Genomic DNA, 23577 nt, shown 5'->3' with positions numbered 1-23577 from the left:
GACTGTGGCTGTATCTGCATACAAAATGCTACATTACAGTGATTTCCAGGAATACACACAGAATATAGGCATGCTGCATATCATTTTAATCAGCAGAATCTGCAGGTGCCCCTAAGCATACCAAATGCCCTAGGCATTTGCCTAGTTTGCCTATGCCTAAGGCCGGCTCTGGGATACGGTGCACTAATTGGGGTTCCCGGTCACTTTACAAAGACTACACACACAAAAAAAACCTCATGTAGACCTTTTTCCATGTCAACCTAATGACCGTGTCGACCTATGTCAGGTGTCGACCCTTTGATGCACATCCTTTGCAAATATGTCCCCTGTTCCGCTATATTAGACGATGAGTGATCTTGCAGCGACACCCAGTGGCCGGTCAGAGGTATCTACAGCACACCGTGCATGGAAGTCTCGGCTATCGGTATTCCACTTGGGATGCGGCGCTGTGTGGCCGTGTAGCTCTGAGCTGACACCTCATTCGGGTTATGTAGGGAGCAGCAACAGCAGCAGACAGGGCCCCGGCCTAGGCCAATGCCTCATGTTCTGCGTGACGTCACGCACCCGCATCCTCTCCTGGCGGAACAACGCCTTCCATCTTCATCCAGCGTCACGTGACGGGACGCTGCCATTTCCTGGGTACGGCGGCTGAGCGGGGTCATCTCCTGGAAGCAGCGGCGGAGCTGTGTGTAGAGTGTGAGCCTGTGAGTAATGGAAATTGCAGGTTACGACTATGCTGTGCTATGGTGTTACATATTGCACCTTCCTCCCGTACAGGATGCTTCTGGGGAAGTATATGTGTGAGCACAGGCCCCTACTGACTGCATGCAGGGCTGTGCCTATCACATACAGTAACCTGACCCCTACTGGGGCTGGAGCTGTCACACAGGTGACCTGCAATGGGCAGATATGTCTGTCTGGGGACAGAGAGGTTCAGTGGGGCTGATGGTAGAGCCCATTGCCCCCCATCCTTCACCCTGTCAGGTTGATGGGTAATTATAATGCTCATTGCAGGGGTAGTAATTCAAGCCCACTTGGTGCAATGTGAGACAATGTACAAATCTTATTTGCCCTGTCAGTTGGATGATTGCACGATTAATGCGTTAATTGGGTCCCAGTTGGTGCAGTGTATGGGTACAATGTGGTGGTCATTCTAGGTGCAGGGTGCTGATTACTGAGGAGGGTACATTTTAGGCATGATATATTGCTATAGCTGTAGTGATGCATCACATCTGAGATTTTGCCCTTCAGAATTAAAATATGCCTCCTCTGATCAGCAGCGTACACCATGAGTGAACACTATACATGTGTTCCTGTCTGGGAGTTCTCTTTACATTCTACATTGAAATTATATGTGAATGTTGTGAAGGAAAATATTTCATATGTATTCTGTTCAGTTTTTCCTGACGTTGGAATCACTGGAATAAGCATCCGTGTTCTAGAAATCTAATAACGCTCCCATTTAGAGGCCGTGGTATGATTCAGAGAGGACTTCCACTTTGTATTGTTCCAGATGCTCTGCCTGCCTTATTAATGTTCCCTCTGTTCCTCACCACAGCAGCGCATTACTGGTAGTCAGTGTGGTGTCTGTCTCTCAGGGGATCTCTAAGTTGTGCACTTTCCAAGTTATGAGCGTGATTAGTAGCACATATTTTCTGTCCATGCTGTATAATTCTACCAGTTCAATTATGCAACACATTTATTCTTCGAAATCGCTGAGCTCTATGTCCCCGATCACAGCAGTGATGTGTTCTTCTGCATTATATTTTACACAGGATGAACGGTGCAGGATTCTCACCTCCTGGACCAGAAATGGCAGAGATCAATCGTATGCAGTATGAGATGGAGTATACGGAGGGGATCAGTCAGAGAATGAGGGTCCCAGAGAAGCTCAAAGTGGCGTCAAGCAATGCAGAAGCTGACCCCCAATCTCAGGTCAACATGCCAATGTCTGGTGTCATCATGCAAGTTCCGGAGAGAATTGTGGTGGCAGGTGGGTGTGTCCTATTCTCTCCTGAAGTAAATTTGTATTGCAGCTTCTTAGCCCACAGTTCAGAAACAAATATTGAACAAGTGACATTTATCTATAAAGCCAGAGAGTTCATCAAGTTTTGATGCTCTGCTAGAACATACCTTATACTTTTTTCCATGCTGGGCAGCACAAATGGTGTTGTGGTCAGTATTACTGTCTCACAGCATTGAGTTCATGAGTCTAATTCCCTATAATGGTCCATCTTTGTGTGGAGTTTGAATGTTTCTACCATGTTTATGGGTTTCTACTGTGTACGCCAGTTTCCGCCCACACTCCAAAAATATATTGGGACGGTATTCGGCTGCTGACTAAATTTAAGGTCCATACGCACTGGGCAATTTTGAGCTGAAAGCAGCTCACTGTTGGTGTTTTGAGCTGCTTTCAGCTCAAAACTGTCCAGTGTGTATGCCCCGGCGATGAGCGCTGATGCGCGCTCCCACTTCATAGCCGGCGGCCACCATTCATCTACTGGTATTACCAGTAGATGAACGGCTTTCCATAGCGTCCTGCTATGGAAAGCTGTTCACCTCCGCTGACATCGCTGGGCAGGGGGGAAAAGCGCTCAGTGTGTATGCACTGAGTGATTTTCAGCCCAGCGATGTCAGCCATCATCACTGTGCATGCACGCTGGGCAAAAACGACCAGTGTGTATGCACCTTAACAGTAGTATATGTTTGTGCTTGTATGTTCGAGCAGGGGTTCCCAGTCCTCAAGGCACCCTAACAATCTAGGTTTTACAGCTATCCTTGCTTGTGCAAGATGGTATAATCAAACTGACTGAGGTACTAATTAATCCACCTATGCTTAAGCATGGACATCCTAAAAACCTGGACTGTTGAGCTGTATGCACTATAAGATTTTGTCCAAGCTTTCTAGTTGGAACAAAAATCTGGTAATGTATGGGAGCAAACAACAACTGACCATTTGCTCTCAAAAACTGGAAAACAGACAAAACTGGTCATACAGACAAATTTGTTAAATCTGTTTGATTTAACCAATTTATCTGAACAACCATTTTTGTCTGTTTTCCGGATTATGGGAGCAAATGGTTAATTGTCATTTGCTTTTAGACATTCCCAGGTTTTCTTTACAACAATCCAATACTCCTATGGTGTGTATCCAGTTTTAGGGTGCTATGAGGGCCGCATTTGGGAACCACTGTTTTAGGGACTTCAGACTAGAAGGTCGATTAGGGCAGGGACCAAAATGAGTGACGTATTCTCTATACAACACTATATAAATGAATGGCGCTATCAGACCCTCTAACACAGTGTTTTTCAATTACTGTGCCATGGCACACTGGTGTGCCGCCATAGAAGCAGAGCCAGGCTCGTCAGTTTTTTGCCGCAACTGAGGCCCTGGAACGATCAATACTGGTGGGTTTAGTGTTGTAGAGCCAGTTCTAATTTTGTGCCTGGGCAGTGTTGGGCTCTTCTGGCCTTCTCAGATGTGGCTCAGCCGTTACCTATGGAGAAGCTGCGACATGACATCCTAGGACATGCAACTGCACCATGCATCGCCATTATATTTGAGTCTGCCATGGCAATATTTATATCTTGTTCAGTGTGCCGCGAGTTGTAAAAGGTTGAAAATCTCTGCTCTAACATGACCTCTTCCATTAGGTACACAGTGCTTCATGAGAAAGGGTTTCGCCGCAGGTGGCATCAATCATACATTAAGGGGAGGAACCAAATGTGGACGAAGGGCGCGAGTTGCGTTGCAGCAGCATTGTAACACCGGCACAGCATTTTGCACCCCTTGCGGCCCACTGTCAGGCCAAATTCCCAAGTTTTTATAGAGGAAGGGCAGTTTTGTGCGAGTTCAAACTGCTGTAAAGTACAAGCAAGCTCAAGAACTTCGACCACAATTGGATTCCCCTCTAAGAGGGAAATCCAGGAGCAGAGCAATGTGTACCTGATGGGAGGGGGTCATGTTGGAGGGTCTGTTCTATATAAATAATAACTACTATGATACTCATTCTTATTTGAAAATGTAGCATTACCTTATATCATGTGCATCTGCATCAACATTTGTGATGCTGCCTTTTTGTTTTGCCAATCCATCCGAAATGTTAACTATCATTGTGTTGGTATCTTGTGGTATTTGCTCATTAAGGGCAGGATGCATCAAACATCGCATTTTGCGTGTGATGCATTCCGCCACTCATCACAAGTATAGCAGCATTTATTAATGCCATCTGCTTGAAGAAAATCCCAAAGGACAGCTCTTGTGGTAAGAGCTGTCCTTTGCAGTGATGGGATGCTGGGTCATAGACCCAGAAGTCCTATCTGCCCATGCGTGGGCTAGTGCATGCACCGCAGGAGGTGCTAGGAGGGATACGATTAGATCCCTCTCAGTGGGGAAATGCGATAAAAGCCTATAGGCATCTATAGGGTCGGCATTGCCCACCGCATCCACGCTCCGGAATCTTTTGGTGCAAATGCGTTAAGCGGCCAAACCTCAGAAAACTTCATTTCTCTTACGTCCTAGAGGATGCTGGGGACTCTGTAAGGACCAAGGGGTATAGACGGGCTCCGCAGGAGACATGGGCACTCTAAAGACTTTAGAATGGGTGTGCACTGGCTCCTCCCTCTATGCCCCTCCTCCAGACCTCAGTTAGATCCTGTGCCCAGAGGAGACTGGGTGCACTGCAGGGGAGCTCTACTGAGTTTCTCTGAAAAATACTTTTCTCTATCGTCCTAGTGGATGCTGGGGTTCCTGAAAGGACCATGGGGAATAGCGGCTCCGCAGGAGACAGGGCACAAAAAGTAAAGCTTTTCCAGATCAGGTGGTGTGCACTGGCTCCTCCCCCTATGACCCTCCTCCAGACTCCAGTTAGATTTTTGTGCCCGGCCGAGAAGGGTGCAATTCTAGGTGGCTCTCATAAAGAGCTGCTTAGAGAAAGTTTAGCTTAGGTTTTTTATTTTACAGTGATTCCTGCTGGCAACAGGATCACTGCAACGAGGGACAGAGGGGAGAAGAAGTGAACTCACCTGCGTGCAGGATGGATTGGCTTCTTGGCTACTGGACATCAGCTCCAGAGGGACGATCACAGGTACAGCCTGGATGGTCACCGGAGCCGCGCCGCCGGCCCCCTTGCAGATGCTGAAGTAAGAAGAGGTCCAGAATCGGCGGCTGAAGACTCCTGCAGTCTTCTAAAGGTAGCGCACAGCACTGCAGCTGTGCGCCATTTTCCTCTCAGCACACTTCACACGCAGTCACTGAGGGTGCAGGGCGCTGGGGGGGGGCGCCCTGGGAGGCAAATGAAAACCTATTAAAAGGCTAAAAATACCTCACATATAGCCCCCAGAGGCTATATGGAGATATTTAACCCCTGCCTGGATTCACAAAATAGCGGGAGACGAGCCCGCCGGAAAAGGGGCGGGGCCTATCTCCTCAGCACACGGCGCCATTTCCTCTCACAGCTCCGCTGGTCAGGACGGCTCCCAGGTCTCTCCCCTGCACTGCACTACAGAAACAGGGTAAAACAGAGAGGGGGGGCAAATTTAATGGCAATATTTTGATATATATAAAGCAGCTATAAGGGAGCACTTATTATAAGGCTATCCCTGTCATATATAGCGCTTTTTTGGTGTGTGCTGGCAGACTCTCCCTCTGTCTCCCCAAAGGGCTAGTGGGTCCTGTCTTCGTGTAGAGCATTCCCTGTGTGTCTGCTGTGTGTCGGTACGTGTGTGTCGACATGTATGAGGACGATATTGGTGTGGAGGCGGAGCAATTGCCAAATATGGGGATGTCACCTCCTAGGGGGTCGACACCAGAATGGATGCCTTTATTTGTGGAATTACGGGATAGCGTCAACTCGCTTAAGCAGTCGTTTGACGACATGAGGCGGCCGGACAATCAATTAGTGCCTGTCCAGGCGCCTCAAACACCGTCAGGGGCTGTGAAACGCCCTTTGCCTCAGTCGGTCGACACAGACCCAGACACAGGCACTGATTCCAGTGGTGACGGTGACGAATCAACCGTATTTTCCAGTAGGGCCACACGTTATATGATTTTGGCAATGAAGGAGGCGTTACATTTAGCTGATACTACAGGTACCACTAAACAGGGTATTATGTGGGGTGTGAAAAAACTACCTATAGTTTTTCCTGAATCAGAAGAATTAAATGACGTGTGTGATGAAGCGTGGGTTGCCCCTGATAAAAAGCTGATAATTTCAAAGAAATTATTGGCATTATACCCTTTCCCGCCAGAGGTTAGGGAGCGCTGGGAAACACCTCCTAGGGTGGACAAGGCGCTAACACGCTTATCTAAACAAGTGGCGTTACCCTCTCCTGAGACGGCCGCACTTAAAGATCCATCAGATAGGAGGATGGAAAATATCTAAAAAAGTATATACACACATGCAGGTGTTGTTATACTACGACCAGCTATAGCGACTGCCTGGATGTGCAGTGCTGGGGTAGTTTGGTCAGAGTCCCTGATTGAAAATATTGATACCCTGGACAGGGACAATATTTTACTGTCGTTAGAACAAATAAAGGATGCATTTCTTTATATGCGTGATGCACAGAGGGATATCTGCACACTGGCATCACGGGTAAGTGCTATGTCCATTTCGGCCAGAAGAGCTTTATGGACGCGACAGTGGACAGGCGATGCGGATTCAAAACGGCATATGGAAGTTTTGCCGTATAAAGGGGAGGAGTTATTTGGAGTCGGTCTATCAGATTTGGTGGCCACGGCTACAGCCGGGAAATCCACCTTTCTACCTCAAGTCACTCCCCAACAGAAAAAGGCACCGACTTTTCAACCGCAGCCCTTTCGTTCCTTTAAAAATAAGAGAGCAAAGGGCTATTCATATCTGCCACGAGGCAGAGGTCGAGGGAAGAGACAGCAACAGGCAGCTCCTTCCCAGGAACAGAAGCCCTCCCCGGCTTCTACAAAAGCCTCAGCATGACGCTGGGGCTTCTCAAGCGGACTCGGGGACGGTGGGCGGTCGTCTCAAAAATTACAGCGCGCAGTGGGCTCACTCGCAGGTAGATCCCTGGATCCTGCAGATAATATCTCAGGGGTACAGGTTGGAATTAGAGACAGATCCACCTCGCCGTTTCCTGAAGTCTGCTTTACCAACGTCCCCCTCCGAAAGGGAGACGGTTTTGGAAGCCATTCACAAGCTGTACTCTCAGCAGGTGATAGTCAAGGTACCTCTTCTACAACAAGGGAAGGGGTATTATTCCACTCTATTTGTGGTACCGAAGCCGGATGGCTCGGTAAGGCCTATTCTAAATCTGAAGTCCTTGAACCTGTACATAAAGAAGTTCAAGTTCAAGATGGAGTCACTCAGAGCAGTGATAGCGAACCTGGAAGAAGGGGACTTTATGGTATCCTTGGACATCAAGGATGCGTATCTCCACGTTCCAATTTACCCCTCACACCAGGGGTACCTCAGGTTCCTTGTACAAAACTGTCACTATCAGTTTCAGACGCTGCCGTTTGGTTTGTCCACGGCACCTCGGGTCTTTACAAAGGTAATGGCCGAGATGATGATTCTTCTTCGAAGAAAAGGCGTATTAATTATCCCATACTTGGACGATCTCCTAATAAGGGCAAGGTCCAGAGAACAGCTAGAGATGGGATTAGCACTATCTCAAGAGGTGCTAAAGCAGCACGGATGGATTCTGAATATTCCAAAATCCCAATTAATGCCGACAACTCGTCTGCTGTTCCTAGGGATGATTCTGGACACGGTTCAGAAAAAGGTTTTTCTTCCCGAGGAAAAAGCCAAGGAGTTATCCGACCTGGTCAGGAACCTCCTAAAACCAGGAAAGGTGTCTGTACATCAATGCACAAGAGTCCTGGGAAATATGGTGGCTTCTTACGAAGCAATTCCATTCGGCAGATTCCATGCAAGAATTTTCCAAAGGGATCTGTTGGACAAATGGTCAGGGTCGCATCTTCAGATGCACCTGCGGATAACCCTGTCTCCAAGGACAAGGGTATCTCTTATGTGGTGGTTGCAGAGGGCTCATCTATTGGAGGGCCGCAGATTCGGCATACAGGATTGGATCCTGGTGGCCACGGACGCCAGCCTGAGAGGCTGGGGAGCAGTCACACAAGGAAGAAACTTCCAGGGAGTGTGGTCGAGTCTGGAAAAGTCTCTTCACATAAACATTTTGGAACTAAGAGCAATCTACAATGCTCTAAGCCAGGCGGAACCTCTGCTTCAAGGAAGACCGGTGTTGATCCAGTCGGACAACATCACGGCAGTCGCCCATGTAAACAGACAGGGCGGCACAAGAAGCAGGAGTGCAATGGCAGAAGCTGCCAGGATCCTTCGCTGGGCGGAGAATCACGTGATAGCACTGTCAGCAGTGTTCATCCCGGGCGTGGACAACTGGGAAGCAGACTTCCTCAGCAGACATTGCGCCAGGTCAAGAGATCCGCAGGCAATAGCTGTGGACGCGCTGGTAACACCTTGGGTGTACCAGTCGGTGTATGTGTTTCCTCCTCTGCCTCTCATACCAAAGGTATTGAGAATCATACGGCAAAGCGGAGTAAGAACGATACTAGTGGCTCCGGATTGGCCAAGAAGGTCTTGGTACCCGGAACTTCAAGAGATGGTCACGGACGATCCGTGGCCTCTACCTCTGAGAAGGGACCTGCTTCAACAGGGTCCCTGCCTCTTTCAAGACTTACCGCGGCTGCGTTTGACGGCATGGCGGTTGAACGCCAGATCCTAAAAGGAAAAGGCATTCCAGAAGAAGTCATTCCTACCCTGATTAAGGCAAGAAAGGAAGTCACCGCGAAGCATTATCACCGCATTTGGCGGAAATATGTTGCGTGGTGCGAGGATCGGAGTGCTCCGACGGAGGAATTTCAACTGGGTCGTTTCCTACATTTCCTGCAATCAGGATTGTCTATGGGTCTCAAATTGGGATCTATTAAGGTTCAAATTTCGGCCCTGTCAATATTCTTCAAAAAAGAATTGGCCTCAGTCCCTGAGGTCCAGACTTTTGTCAAAGGAGTACTGCATATACAGCCTCCTGTGGTGCCTCCGGTGGCACCGTGGGATCTAAATGTAGTTTTAGATTTCCTCAAATCCCATTGGTTTGAACCACTAAAAAATGTGGATTTGAAATATCTCACATGGAAAGTGACTATGTTACTGGCCCTGGCTTCCGCCAGGAGAGTATCTGAAATGGCGGCTTTATCTTATAAAAGCCCTTATTTAATTTTCCATTCGGATAGGGCAGAGCTGCGGACGCGTCCGCATTTTCTCCCTAAGGTGGTATCAGCGTTTCACCTGAACCAGCCTATTGTAGTGCCTGCGGCTACAAGCGACTTGGAGGACTCCAAGTTGTTGGACGTTGTCAGAGCTTTAAAAATATACATTTCAAGGACGGCTGGAGTCAGAAAATCTGACTCGCTGTTTATACTGTATGCACCCAACAAGTTGGGTGCGCCTGCTTCTAAGCAGTCGATTGCTCGTTGGATTTGTAACACAATTCAACTTGCACATTCTGTGGCAGGCCTGCCACAGCCTAAATCTGTTAAGGCCCATTCCACAAGGAAGGTGGGCTCATCTTGGGCGGCTGCCCGAGGGGTCTCGGCATTACAACTCTGCCGAGCAGCTACGTGGTCAGGGGAGAACACGTTTGTAAAATTCTACAAATTTGATACCCTGGCAAAAGAGGACCTGGAGTTCTCTCATTCGGTGCTGCAGAGTCATCCGCACTCTCCCGCCCGTTTGGGAGCTTTGGTATAATCCCCATGGTCCTTTCAGGAACCCCAGCATCCACTAGGACGATAGAGAAAATAAGAATTTACTTACCGATAATTCTATTTCTCGGAGTCCGTAGTGGATGCTGGGCGCCCATCCCAAGTGCGGATTATCTGCAATACTTGTACATAGTTATTGTTAACTAATTCGAGTTATTGTTTAGGGAGCCATCTTTCAGAGGCTCCTCTGTTATCATACTGTTAACTGGGTTTAGATCACAAGTTGTACGGTGTGATTGGTGTGGCTGGTATGAGTCTTACCCGGGATTCAAAATCCTCCCTTATTGTGTACGCTCGTCCGGGCACAGTACCTAACTGGAGTCTGGAGGAGGGTCATAGGGGGAGGAGCCAGTGCACACCACCTGATCTGGAAAAGCTTTACTTTTTGTGCCCTGTCTCCTGCGGAGCCGCTATTCCCCATGGTCCTTTCAGGAACCCCAGCATCCACTACGGACTCCGAGAAATAGAATTATCGGTAAGTAAATTCTTATTTTTGTTAGGTTTTTTATTTTCAGGGAGCACTGCTGGCAACAGGCTCCCTGCATCGTGGGACTGAGGGGAGAGAAGCAGACCTACTTAAATGATAGGCTCTGCTTCTTAGGCTACTGGACACCATTAGCTCCAGAGGGTCGGAACGCAGGTCTCACCCTCGCCGTTCGTCCCGGAGCCGCGCCGCCGTCCTCACAGAGCCAGAAGATTGAAGCCGGGTGAGTATTGAGAAGAAAAGAAGACTTCAAAGGCGGCAGAAGACATCACAGATCTTCACTGAGGTAACGTGCAGCGGTAACGCTGCGCGCCATTGCTCCCACACATACACACACACACAGCGGGCACTGTAAGGGTGCAGGGCGCAGGGGGGGCGCCCTGGGCAGCAATATAAACCTCAAGGGACACTGGCATTTGGATTATATACTGCGGAGGCGGTATATAAAAAAAAAAAACCCACCAGTATAAATAATTTGAGCGGGACCGAAGCCCGCCGCTGAGGGGGCGGGGTTTGATCCTCCAGCACTAACCAGCGCCATTTTCTCCACAGCACACGGCAGAGAAGCTGGCTCCCCGGACTCTCCCATGCTGAACACGGTTACAGAGGGCAAAACAGAGGGGGAGGGGGGGGGGGGGGGGAGGCACATTAATTGGCGCAGTGAGTGTAATTGTATATATATTTCTTTTTCATCCACTAGGGGTCACTGGAGTACTTTTGGGATATGGACGGCTTCCATAGGAACAAGGCACTGAATAGTTACATTTAGAACTCTCCTCCCCTCCATATCCCAGAGTACCTCAGTGTTTTTTCTGTGCTCATAGTAGCAACAAGGCTTGTGTGGAGTTATCCACACTACTTTTTGAATATTTTTATTTTTACAACATTTTCCACATCCCTTCCCCTCTTCCAATAGGCGTGGGTCCGGGATAGTGGAAGCTGCTTACAAGCAGCTACTGGCGTGTCGGGCCTCTCTAAAAAGAGCTCCCTCACAGCCACGTGCAGGACTACCTGCAGGAGAAGCTGGACGGAGCTTGCAGAAGAAGCCCCGTCATAGCCCTCACTACAAGGCGTCCAGGTATGTTGGGGACGGGGCGGTCAGCTCACGCTGCCGCCCCGCTGTGTCGGGACACTGTTGTTTGTAGCCGCCCGTTGCCGCTTCCAGGAACCGCCGCTATGTGATGGCCCACCGCCGCTACCTGGTCACCGCCACTGTGCTGCCTCCCGCCGCTCACAAAGCCGCGCCGGCCGCATTCACCATGCATAGCCGCCGCTCCACGGCTCTATGCAGTGCGCTCCCCGGCTGCCGCTACCGCTCCCCGGCTCCCTCTACCTCAGCTCCCCGCAGGTAATCCCCGGCTCCGTGTAATAGATAGCGGTACACGGAGTACGGGGGGGGGGGGGAGCACACACACAAGGGGGGAGAGTGTGCCCATAGCAGCAGCAGAACGCTGCATGTGTTATTAGATGGAGAGGCTATTAAACCTTTTTTAACAGGATATTCACTGATTATCTCTGTTTGGGAAGTTATAAACTGCACTTTTTTTTATACTGTAAGCATGGGAGGGCCATTTTAACCATGCTTCCTGTTCTTCCTGTTGTGATTCCAGACGTTCCTGTACTACATCTCTACTCCACAGAAGGCACAGGGGTGTTAGTGGGAATTTGGGATCAAACTTCATATAGAATGGCGTGCACTGCACTTGGCCAGATATATATATATATACTGTATATAGAGACACCTTAGTACAATTTTACTGAGTCGTGCAAGTTGTCTGTTTTTGTATTTTGTGTTGTCTGTCTGCATAATGAGTAAGGCACCAGCAAAAACAAAAAAGCAGTTTCACTGCCATGTCTGTAAGAATGTGTTACCGGATGGATCTACCACATGTACAGTATGTTTTGTGGATTCAGCTACGAATACAAGTTTGACTCCGGTTACAAAGCCGGTTTCATCCCCTATGCCAGGCCTGGCCAACCTGTGGCTCTCCAGCTGTTGTAAAACTACAAGTCCCATCATGCTTTGCCACAGTTTTGCTATTAAGGAATGCTAAAACTGTGGCAGGGCATGCTGGGATGTGTAGTTTCACAACATCTGGAGAGCCACAGGTTGGCCAGGCCTGCCCTATGCTAACACAGGTTATGGCTGGATTGCAATCAGAATTGGCCGCCGCTCGACAAGAGCGGGAAGCGGCAAGATCTGAGTCTAGGGTGAGACCGCTAGAACTACCGGAGGGGTCTCAGCCTTGCCAAAAGTCCAAGTCCACTTTGGGTAAAAGGGAGAAATTTCATTTGCCTTATGATTTACCAGTTTCTGCTATGTTGCATTGTGACGATTCTATGCCAGACCTCTTTGCGCAAGATGACGGTGAGGAGGGCGAAGTAGACCAGCAGTCAGATAGTGACGATTTTGGCAGCCCGGGCATTGATAATCTCATCAGAGCGGTGCGTCAGTCTCTGAAGTTTCCAGAAACTGAGGAGCCTCTGACAAATGATGAGGTCGTGTTTACTAAACGACAGAGAACTCCAATGTGTTTTCCTGTTTCGGAATCTCTTAATAAGATGTTACTAGAAACACGAAAGAATCCGGATGAACGGTTTTCTATACCTCGCAGATTTAAGTCTAGTTACCAGTTTCCAGAGTTTGTGACAGCTACATGGGAGAATCCGCCATTGGTGGATTCGTCTGGGTCTAAACTTACAAAGAAATTAACCATACCAGTACCAACTGCTACTATGCTTAAAAACTCTTCGGCCCGTAAAATAGAAGCTATGCTAATGTCCATGTATACAGCAGCAGGAGTGTTGCTTAGACCTGGGTTGGTTGGCATTTGGGTAACTAAGGCGTTAATGGTATGGATAACAGAACTCAAGTCTGCCCTAAGTGACGATCACCTTATACTTCTCGCTGATCAAATCTGGGAAGCTGCTGATTATCTATGTACAGCTTCTAATGACGTCTGTCAGCTCACTTCTCGCCTTTCATCCTCGCTAGTTACAGCACGACGAGCACTCTGGCTGCGGTCTTGGCAAGCGGAGGCGGAGGTCAAAAAAGGTATAGAGGCGTTACCTTACGGTGGCGAGAAGTTGTTTGGTCCTGAATTGGACAAATGGATTTCTGAGGCCACGGGAGGAAAGTCTGTTTTCTTACCATTGCCTCCAACAGTACCTAGACGGAGATACTCTGGACCTGCGTTCAAATCCTTTAGACCTCAGTCCTTTCGCGGGCGTGGCAGAGGAACAGCCATGCCTGGTAGACGAGGTCGAGGACGTGGTTTCCAACAAACCAACACCAGTCATCAGGACGCTAAGCCCATCTCGGATCTCCAATTGTGGGAGCACGCCTTCAGACGTTCCAGTTGGCGTGGCTCCAGACGTCCACAGATGGGTGGATCCGCAATTTAGTGTTAAAAGGTTACAAAATAGAGTTCGAATGCCTCCCGCCACTGCGGTTTTTCAAGACAGGACTGCCTGTGTCGGACGACAAGAGGGCGGTTCTGCAAATTGCCATTCAGTCTCTGCTGGATGCAGCAGTTTTTATTCCGGTCCCTGTACACTAACAAGGTCAGGGTTATTATTCCAGTCTGTTTGTGGTACCAAAGCCGGATGGCTCGGTCAGGCCAATATTGAACTTAAAGGGTCTCAATCAGTACGTCACTTACTACAGATTCAAGATGGAATCTCTGCAGTCAGTAATTGCAGGTTTAGAGCCACAGGAATTCATGATTGCACTGGATCTCAAGGATGCGTACTTACACATTCCGATTTGGCCACCTCAACAGAGGTTCTTGCGGTTTGCAATACGGCAGAACCATTATCAGTTTCAGGCTCTACCATTTGGCCTCTCGTCAGCGCCTCGGGTATTCACCAAGGTGATGTCTGTGATGATAGCTCATCTCAGATCCCTGGGAGTGATAATAGTTCCGTACTTGGACGATTTGCTCATCAAGGCTCCGTCTCACCAGATGCTCCTCCAACATGCGTTGCTAACGTACAATGTACTGGTTCAGCACGGTTGGATTGTCAACTTCAACTTCAAGAAATCGCATCTGATTCCGTCTCAACGACTTCAATTCCTAGGTATGATTCTCGATACGGTAAATCAAAGAATTTACCTACCAGAACAGAAAGTACAAACAGAAAGAAACAGAAATTCGTCATCTGGTACATTTAGTGCTCAAGCCACGCACAGTCTCGGTACATTTGTTCATTCGCCTCTTAGGCACAATGGTGGCGGCTTTCGAAGCGCTTCAGTTCGGGATATTTCACTCACGTCCTTTTCAACTGGATGTGCTCGCACAGTGGTCGGGCTCGCATCTGCAGATTCACCACACGATGAGGTTGTCGCCACGGGCTAGAGTGTCTCTACTCTGGTGGCTCAAAGTACACAATCTAACCGCAGGGAAACGGTTCGACGCCTGGAATTGGATAATTCTAACGACGGATGCGAGTCTCAGAGGTTGGGGAGCTGTAGTTCAAAATTGTCAGCTCCAGGGTCTCTGGGCGGATCACGAAAGATTGCTGTCTATAAATGTCCTGGAACTCCGGGCAATTTTACAATGCGCTACGACAAGCAGTGCACATGCTTCGGTCTCCGACTGTTCAGGTGCAGTCAGACAATGCGACGGCGGTCGCATACATCAACAAACAAGGGGGAACGAGAAGCCGCATGGCAATGCGGGAAGTAGCTCGAATCCTCAATTGGGCCGAGCATCATCAATGATATTGTCGGCAGTGTTCATTCCAGGAGTGGACAACTGGGAGGCGGATTATCTCAGCCGTCTGGATTTTCATCCAGGAGAATGGGCATTAAATCCAGAAGTGTTTCACATGTTGGTCCAGAGGTGGGGTTACCCTCAAGTGGACCTGATGGCATCTCGCCACAATCACCAAATGCCCCAGTATGTGTCCAGAACGCGAGATCCAAAGGCAGTGGTGGTGGATGCTCTCACCATCGCGTGGCCGTACAGCCTCGTGTATCTGTTTCCACCGTTTCCGCTGCTCCCTCTGTTGCTAAAACGGATCAAAAGAGAGTCCGTCACAGTAATACTAGTGGCGCCTCATTGGCCTCGGAGAGCTTGGTTCTCGGATCTCCGCGGACTACTCGCAGACGATCCTTGGCCTCTCCCACTACGTACGGACCTGTTACAACGGGGTCCGTTCAATTTAGCGTGGCTGCGTTTGACGGGGTGGCTGTTGAGACCGCCCTCTTAAGAAGAGAGGGCATTCCAGAATCGGATATACCAACCATGTTATGAGCTAGGAAGCCGGTTACGGCAGCTCATTATTACAGAATTTGGCGTGTCTAATATAGCTTGGTGTGAAGATCGGAAGTTTCCGACTTCATCTTTCAAGTTATCCCGTCTTTTGTAATTTCTACAGACAGGGTTAGATGGAGGACTGCGTTTATCTACACTAAAGGTGCAGATATCTGCGTTGTCAATTTACTTTCAAAGACGATTGGCTCTATTGCCGTCGGTACACACTTTTCTGCAAGGAGTCCTCAGAGTACAGCCTCCATTCATTCCACCTACAGCGCCATGGGACTTGAATCTGGTTTTAGATTTCTTACAGTCTTCATATTTTGAACCCTTACAACAAGTGGATATTAAGTTTCTCACTTGGAAAACAATTTTTCTACTAGCCTTAGCTTCGGCAAGGCGTGTTTCAGATTTGGGTGCCTTGTCATGCAAGCCACCATATTTGGTGTTTCATGATGACAGAGCGGAACTTCGGACGAATTCCACTTTCTTACCGAAGGTAGTGTCATTATTTCACATCAATCAACCAATAGTAGTATCGTTGTTGACAGGAAATTCTGGAACATTGGATGTGGTACGCGCATTACGCGTTTATGTATCCCGAACGTCTACAGTTCGGAAGACGGATACGTTGTTTGTTCTCTATGATGCTGCCAAGATGGGTTGGCCAGCTTCTAAGCAGACTTTATCCAGATGGATTAAACTGACTATTCGTCAGGCTTACCTTCATGCTAGGTTACAGCCGCCTACATCAGTAACAGCTCATTCCACACGTTCTGTGTGTGCGGCTACATGGTCATCAGTGCACACGTTTGTGCGCTTTTATAAGTTTGATACGTTTGCGGCATCAGCATCTAGCTTTGGCCGCCTAGTGTTACAGGTGCCAAACAGCTCTCCCGCCCACGGGGGGAAACTTTGGTACGTCCCAAGAGTACTCCAGTGACCCCTAGTGGATGAAAAAGAAAATAGGATTTTGGTACTTACCAGGTAAATCCTTTTCTTTGAATCCATATGGGGCACTGGATGCCCACCCAGAGCAGTTTTACCTGGTTTGTGGTAAGTTCAGAGGATCTTATTGGTAACACATTCTCACCGACTGGTTCAAAGTTTCAAGTTCTAGCGGTTATAGTGCCAACTGTTTAGTTGTCAGTCACATTATGTGTCAACTTTATTGTTGTCCGTTATGTTATATGTAATTCTCCATTGTCAACCTCTCTATAGCTCCTGTTCGGCTCAGTAAAAAACACTGAGGTACTCTGGGATATGGAGGGGAGGAGAGTTCTAAATTTAACTATTCAGTGCCTTGTTCCTATGGAAGCCGTCCATATCCCAAGAGTACTCCAGTGCCCCCTATGGATTCAAAGAAAAGGATTTACCTGGTAAGTACCAAAATCCTATTTTCTATAAAAGCGCTGTACTAGCTGGGATTTTATTCCAGTGTCCGGTGGCGCTGGGTGTGTGCTGGCATACTCTCTCTCTGTCTCTCCAAAGGGCCTTATTGGGGGACTGTCTCCATATAGATATATCCCTGAGTGTGTGGGGGTGTCGGTACGCGTGTGTCGGCATGTCTGAAGCGGAAGGCTCTTCTAGGGAGGAGGTGGAGCAGATGATTGTGGTGTCTCCGTCTGCAACGCCGACACCTGATTGGTTGGATATATGGAATGTTTTAAATTCAAATGTCTCTTTATTACATAAGAGATTGGACAAACCAGAGTCCAGGGATAAAACAGGGAGTCAGTCCATGGCTTTGACTGTGTCACAGGGCCCTTCTGGGTCTCAGAAACATCCACTGTCCCAGGTAGCAGACACGGATACTGACTCCAGTGTTGACTACGATGATGCGAGGTTACACCCAAGGGTGGCCAAAAGTATTAATTATATGATTATTGCAATAAAAGATGTTTTGCATATCACAGATGACCCCTCTGTCCCTGACACGAGGGTATGCATGTTTAAGGAAAAGAAACCTGAGGTAACTTTTTCCCCCATCTCATGAGCTGAATGAGTTATTTGAAAAAGCTTGGGAAACTCCAGACAAGAAACTGCAGATTCCCAAGAGAATTCTTATGGCGTATCCTTTCCCGGCACAGGACAGGTTACGGTGGGAATCCTCACCCAAGGTGGACAAGGCTTTAACGCGCTTGTCCAAAAAGGTGGCGCTACCATCCCCAGACACGGCAGCCCTCAAGTATCCTGCTGATCGCAGGCAGGAGACTACCTTAAAATCAATTTATACACATACGGTTGCCTTGCTCAGACCGGCAATAGCGTCGGCTTGGGTTTGTAGCGCTGTAGCAGCTTGGGTGGATACCTTGTCAGCTGACATTGATACCCTAGATAGGGATACCATTTTATTGACCTTAACTCACATTAGAGACGCAGTCTTATATATGAGAGACGCTCAGAGAGACGTTGGGCTGCTGGGTTCGAGAGCCAACGCCATGGCGATTTCTGCTAGGCGAGCCCTGTGGACCCGCCAATGGACGGGTGATGCCGATTCAAAGAGGCATATGGAAGTTTTGCCTTACAAGGGTGAGGTTTTATTTGGGGAAGGTCTCGCGGACCTGGTTTCCACAGCTACCGCGGGTAAATCGACTTTTTTACCTTATGTTCCCCCACAGCAAAAGAAAACACAGCAATATCAGATGCAGTCCTTTCGGTCGCATAAGTCTAGAAGAGGTCGGGGCTCTTCCTTCCTCGCCAGAGGTAAGGGTAGAGGGAAAAGAATGCCTGCTACGGCTAGTTCCCAGGAGCAGAAGTCCTCCCCGGCTTCTACTAAATCCATCGCATGACGCTGGGGCACGTCTTCGACTCTTCAGCCACGTCTGGGTTCAGTCAGACGTGGATCCTTGGGCAATGGAAATGGTATCCCAAGGCTACAAGCTGGAATTCGAAGACGTACCTCTTCGCCGGTTTTTCAAATCGGCTTGACCAGCTTCTTCCCCAGAAAGGGAGATAGTTTTAGCTGCAATCCAAAAACTGTGTCAACAACAAGTGGTTGTCGAGGTTCCCCTAGTTCAACCCTATTTGTGGTCACGAAAACCGGATGGCTCGGTCAGACCCATTCTAAATTTAAAATCCCTAAACCTGTACTTGAAAAAGTTCAAATTCAAGATGGAATCGCTCCGGGCAGTTATCTCCAGCCTGGAAGGGGGGATTTTATGGTGTCACTAGACATAAAGGATGCATACCTTCATGTCCCCATATATCCCCCTCATCAGGCGTACCTGAGATTCGCTGTACAGGACTGTCATTACCAGTTTCAGACGTTGCCGTTTGGGCTTTCCACAGCCCCGAGGATTTTCACCAAGGTAATGGCGGAAATGATGGTGCTCCTGCGCAGGCAGGGAGTCCCAATTATCCCATACTTGGTCGATCTTCTGATAAAAGCGAGATCGAGAGATCAGTTGCTGAAAAGCGTGTCGCTCTCCCTGAGAGTGCTGCAGCACCATGGCTGGATTCTAAATCTACCAAAGTCGCAGTTGGTTCCAACGACTCGGCTATCTTTCTTAGGCATGATTCTGGACACGGAACAAAAGAGGGTTTTTCTCCCGATGGAAAAAGCCCAGGAATTCCAGAACATGGTCAGAGACCTGTTAAAACCGAAAAGAGAGTCAGTCCATCAATGCACTCGAGTACTGGGAAAAATGGTGGCAATCTACGAGGCCATCCCCTTCGGCAGGTTTCATGTGAGGACATTTCAGTGGGACCTTCTGGACAAGTGGTCCGGGTCCCATCTTCAAATTCATCAGAAAATAAGCCTGTCCCCCAGGGCCAGGGTGTCTCTCCTGTGGTGGCTGCAGAGTGCTCATCTTCTAGAGGGTAGCAGGTTCGGCATTCAAGACTGGGTTCTGGTGACCACGGACGCGAGCCTCTGAGGATGGGTAGCAGTCACACAAGGAAGAAATTTTCAGGGAACATGGTCAAGCCAGGAGGTTTGTCTACACATCAACATACTGGAATTAAGGGCCATATACAACGGCCTACGACAAGCGGAGAATCTTCTTCGCAAACTACCTGTTCTGATTCAATCAGACAACGTCACAGCCGTGGCTCATGTAAACCGCCAAGGCGGGTCAAAGAGCAGAGTGGCAATGGCGGAAGCCACACGGATTATGCGCTGGGCGGAAAATCACGTAAGCGCTCTGTCAGCAGTCTTCATTCCGGGAGTGGACAACTGGGAAGCATACTTCCTCAGCAGACACAATCTCCATCCAGGAGAGTGGGGACTTCATCAAGAAGTTTTTGCAGAGATAACAAGGCTTTGGGGACTTCCTCAAATAGACATGATGGCGTCACGCCTCAACAAGAAGCTTCGGAGGTATTGTGCCAGGTCAAGGGACCCTCAGGCAGTAGCGGTAGACGCCCTGGTGACACCATTGGTGTTTCAGTCTGTCTATGTATTCCCTCCTCTTCCTCTCATCTCCAAAATATTGAGAATCATAAGAAGAAAAAGAGTGCAGACAATACTCATTGTTCCAGATTGGCCTCGAAGGGCCTGGCATTCAGATCTTCAGGAGATGCTCACAGAAGATCCATGGCCTCTTTCTCTCAGGGAGGACCTGTTGCAGCAGGGGCCCTGCGTGTTCCAAGACTTACCGTGGTTAAGTTTGACTGCATGGCGGTTGAACACCGAATCTTAGCTGGAAAAGGTATTCCGGAAGAAGTCATCCCTACTCTGATCAGGGCTAGGAAGGAGGTGACGGCGAAACATTATCACCGTATCTGGAGGAAGTATGTTTCTTGGTGTGAAGCCAAGAATGCTCCTACGGAAGATTTCCACCTGGGCGGTTTTCTCCACTTTTTACAGACTGGAGTGGATATGGGCCTGAAGTTAGGCTCCATTAAGATACAGATTTCGGCCCTATCTATATTTTTTCAGAAGTAATTGGCTTCTCTCCCAGAAGTCCAGACTTTTGTAAAGGGAGTGCTGCACATCCAGCCTCCTTTTGTGCCCCCAGTGGCACCATGGGACCTTAATGTGGTGTTACAGTTCCTTAAGTCACACTGGTTTGAACCTCTTCAAACAGTGGAGTTGAAATTTCTCACTTGGAAAGTGGTCATGTTGTTAGCCTTGGCATCTGCGCGGCGGGTGTCCGAATTGGCGGCTTTGTCTCACAAAAGCCCCTATCTGATTTTCCATGTGGATAGAGCAGAGTTGAGGACTCGTCCTCAATTTCTGCCTAAGGTGGTTTCGTCGTTTCATATGAACCAACCTATTGTGGTGCCTGTGGCTACGGGGGACTTGAAGGATTCCAAGTCTCTTGATGTAGTCAGGGCCTTAAAAGTTTATGTAGCCAGGACGGCTCGGATTAGGAAAACAGAGGCACTGTTTGTCCTGTATGCAGCCAACAAGGTTGGTGCCCCTGCTTCTAAGCAGACTATTGCCCGCTAGATCTGTAACACGATTCAGCAGGCTCATTCTATGGCTGGATTGCCGGTACCAAATTCGGTAAAGGCCCATTCCACTAGGAAGGTGGGCTCTTCTTGGGCGGCTGCATTGCAACTTTGCCGAGCGGCTACTTGGTCGGGTTCAAACACTTTTGCTAAATTCTACAAGTTTGATACCTTGGCTGAGGAGGACCTCATGTTTGCTCAATCGGTGCTGCAGAGTCATCCGCACTCTCCCGCCCGGTCTGGAGCTTTGGTATAATCCCCATGGTCCTTAGGGAATCCCCAGCATCCTCTAGGACGTAAGAGAAAATAAGATTTTAAACCTACGGTAAATCTTTTTCTCCTAGTCCGTAGAGGATGCTGGGCGCCCGTCCCTGTGCGGACTAAATTCTGCAAGACTTGTATATAGGTTTTGCTTACATAAGGGTTATGTTACAGTTTTGATCAGTCTCGGGCTGATGCTGTTTTGTTTCATACTGTTAACTGGTTCGTATATTCCATGTTATACGTTGTGGATGGTGTGGGCTGGTATGAATCTTGCCCTTGGATTAACAAAAATCCTTTTCTCGTACTGTCCGTCTCCTCTGGGCACAGTTTCTCTAACTGAGGTCTGGAGGAGGGGCATAGAGGGAGGAGCCAGTGCACACCCATTCTAAAGTCTTTAGAGTGCCAATGTCTCCTGCGGAGCACGTCTATACCCCATGGTCCTTACGGAATCCCCAGCATCCTCTACGGAATAGGAGAAAAAGATTTACCGGTAGGTTTAAAATCTTATTTTTCTGAGGTTTGGACGCATTTTAAACCTTGGTGGATCTCATCCTCATTCTTTGTTGACCACTGACAGAGTTGCTCAATAAGCCCTTATATTCTTACATTTAAAGACTATTGTGATGAAATCTAGGATCCCCCTTAGTCAGTGGTTTGTGAGACAGATGGAAACAAATCTAGACAGCTCACTGGTTGGGAACTCATTATATTCCGCTATTTTGCTCACAACCTACAGATTGCTGCATGCCTATGTCACTTTCGCTTTCTCTGATCTTTTTGTACTTATGTTCAATTACTTTTACAGGGCAAAATGAAGAGGGCTCTTTTTCAAGACCTTCTGATCTGGATCTTATTCAGACAACACCTTTTGAACCTTTGGCACTAAAGACTCCCCCTCGGATTCTGACGCTCAGTGAGAGGCCACTGGACTTCTTGGACTTAGAAAGGCCGACACCGGTCACTCCCCAAAGTGAAGAGGTAAGTGTATAAATCATTACAAAAGTGAAAACGCATTGCCCGTTCGGAATCTTCAGAACATCCACATGATCCCTCTACATAAAGGTTTTCTCCATAAAAAAAGTTAGAAAAAACTGTACTATTCGTGGGCAGTACTTAATAAAATGTTTATAGTCTCCCTCATTGCTGCCTCTTCGCGTCCGTTCTAACACTGATGCATGTCTTCTCACTTGGCAGAGATTGGTGCACAATTCATGAGCCTGCCCTATAATCTTTTCTTTTTTTATATGGTGAAATACTTAATATACTTGTGTTACTGTTAAATAATCGTCAACTGAAGGGGGCTGATCCACAGTCGCATGTAAGTCTGGTGCAGATATGTGCTCAGAAATAAATGCAGATATTGCTTGTATTCAGAGTTGCACGGATCTATGTAACCATATGCACTAGACCTTGCATTGGTGTAATTAAGCTGTCTGCAATCAGATTGATCTCTGCATTAATTCACCTCTGAATAACCTGCAGTTCCATCTACATGCCCACAATGCACCCAGTTATACCCCTGCTGAAAGTGGAGATGTGGCAGAGATGCATATGACTGTAAATTGCCCGCAGTTGCTCAGATTAATGTATACTTGGCTCGAGCAAATCCAGAGTGTGAAATATTGCAAGGTCCATCCGTAAAACGGACTTGCCTGCAACTCTTAATAAACCCCAAGATGTCCTGCAATGCAATTTGTCTCAAAATATAATAGAGGGAGTTCAGAAAGTCCCTCTGCGGTAGGCGCTATCTCCTCTGCAGCTGTGGGAGGCCATGGAGGGACAACACTTCATGTACATTACAAATTCTGTTTTATTTTATGTAAATAAAGTGTTCAAAAACCATTATATTGTTATTACTTGCGCGCATTCTTTGCGGAGGGACTTTGTGAACTCCCTGTACAAAATATTACAGGTTCTCTCGAACCACAATATCCCTTTTCTTACCAATATAAAATGTGCCAATGTTTGGTACCTTTGAAACTATCACATTAATATTGTGCTGATATAGTATATGTAAGAGTTTAACCCTTTGAGTGTAGACGATTATGAAGAATAAGAGTCTGCAGCACAAATTTCATGTTATTTCTCATACGTCCTAGAGGATGCTGGGGACTCCAAAAGGACCATGGGGTATAGACGGATCCGCAGGAGCTTGGGCACACTATAAAGACTTAAACTGGGTGTGAACTGGCTCCTCCCTCTATGCCCCTCCTTCAGACCTCTGTTAGACTTTGTGCCCAGGAGTGATGGGTCACACACTAGGGGAGCTCTCCTAAGTTTCTCTGAAAGACTTTGTTAGGTTTTTTTTTTTCAGGGAGACCTGCTGGCTACAGGCTCCCTGCAGCGTGGGAGTGAGGGGAGAGAAGCAGACCTACTTCTTCTTAGTTTAAAGG

At 48.1% G+C, this 23577-nt stretch overlaps 1 protein-coding gene across 6 annotated transcripts in view; it reads left to right on the top strand.

The window, feature by feature from the left end:
• Positions 1-389: 389 nt before the first annotated feature.
• The window catches only part of MFF (mitochondrial fission factor), a 72199-nt gene continuing 49011 nt past the window's right edge, over positions 390-23577 (top strand). For 2 of the 6 annotated variants that reach the window (XM_063915597.1, XM_063915596.1), the window contains exons 1-3: positions 916-992; positions 1776-1993; positions 21990-22162. In XM_063915597.1, the coding sequence (XP_063771667.1) occupies positions 946-992; positions 1776-1993; positions 21990-22162 (438 nt within the window). In that variant the 5' untranslated portion in view covers positions 916-945. Of the gene's footprint in view, positions 705-840; positions 890-915; positions 993-1775; positions 1994-21989; positions 22163-23577 lie in introns of those variants that run through there. The other 4 variants (XM_063915598.1, XM_063915599.1, XM_063915600.1 and 1 more) reach the window with 4 other exon arrangements.

The sequence above is a fragment of the Pseudophryne corroboree genome, chromosome 4, assembly GCF_028390025.1.
Source record: "Pseudophryne corroboree isolate aPseCor3 chromosome 4, aPseCor3.hap2, whole genome shotgun sequence".
NCBI lineage: Eukaryota > Metazoa > Chordata > Amphibia > Anura > Myobatrachidae > Pseudophryne > Pseudophryne corroboree.
This window is presented reverse-complemented; position numbering and strand designations above follow the sequence as displayed.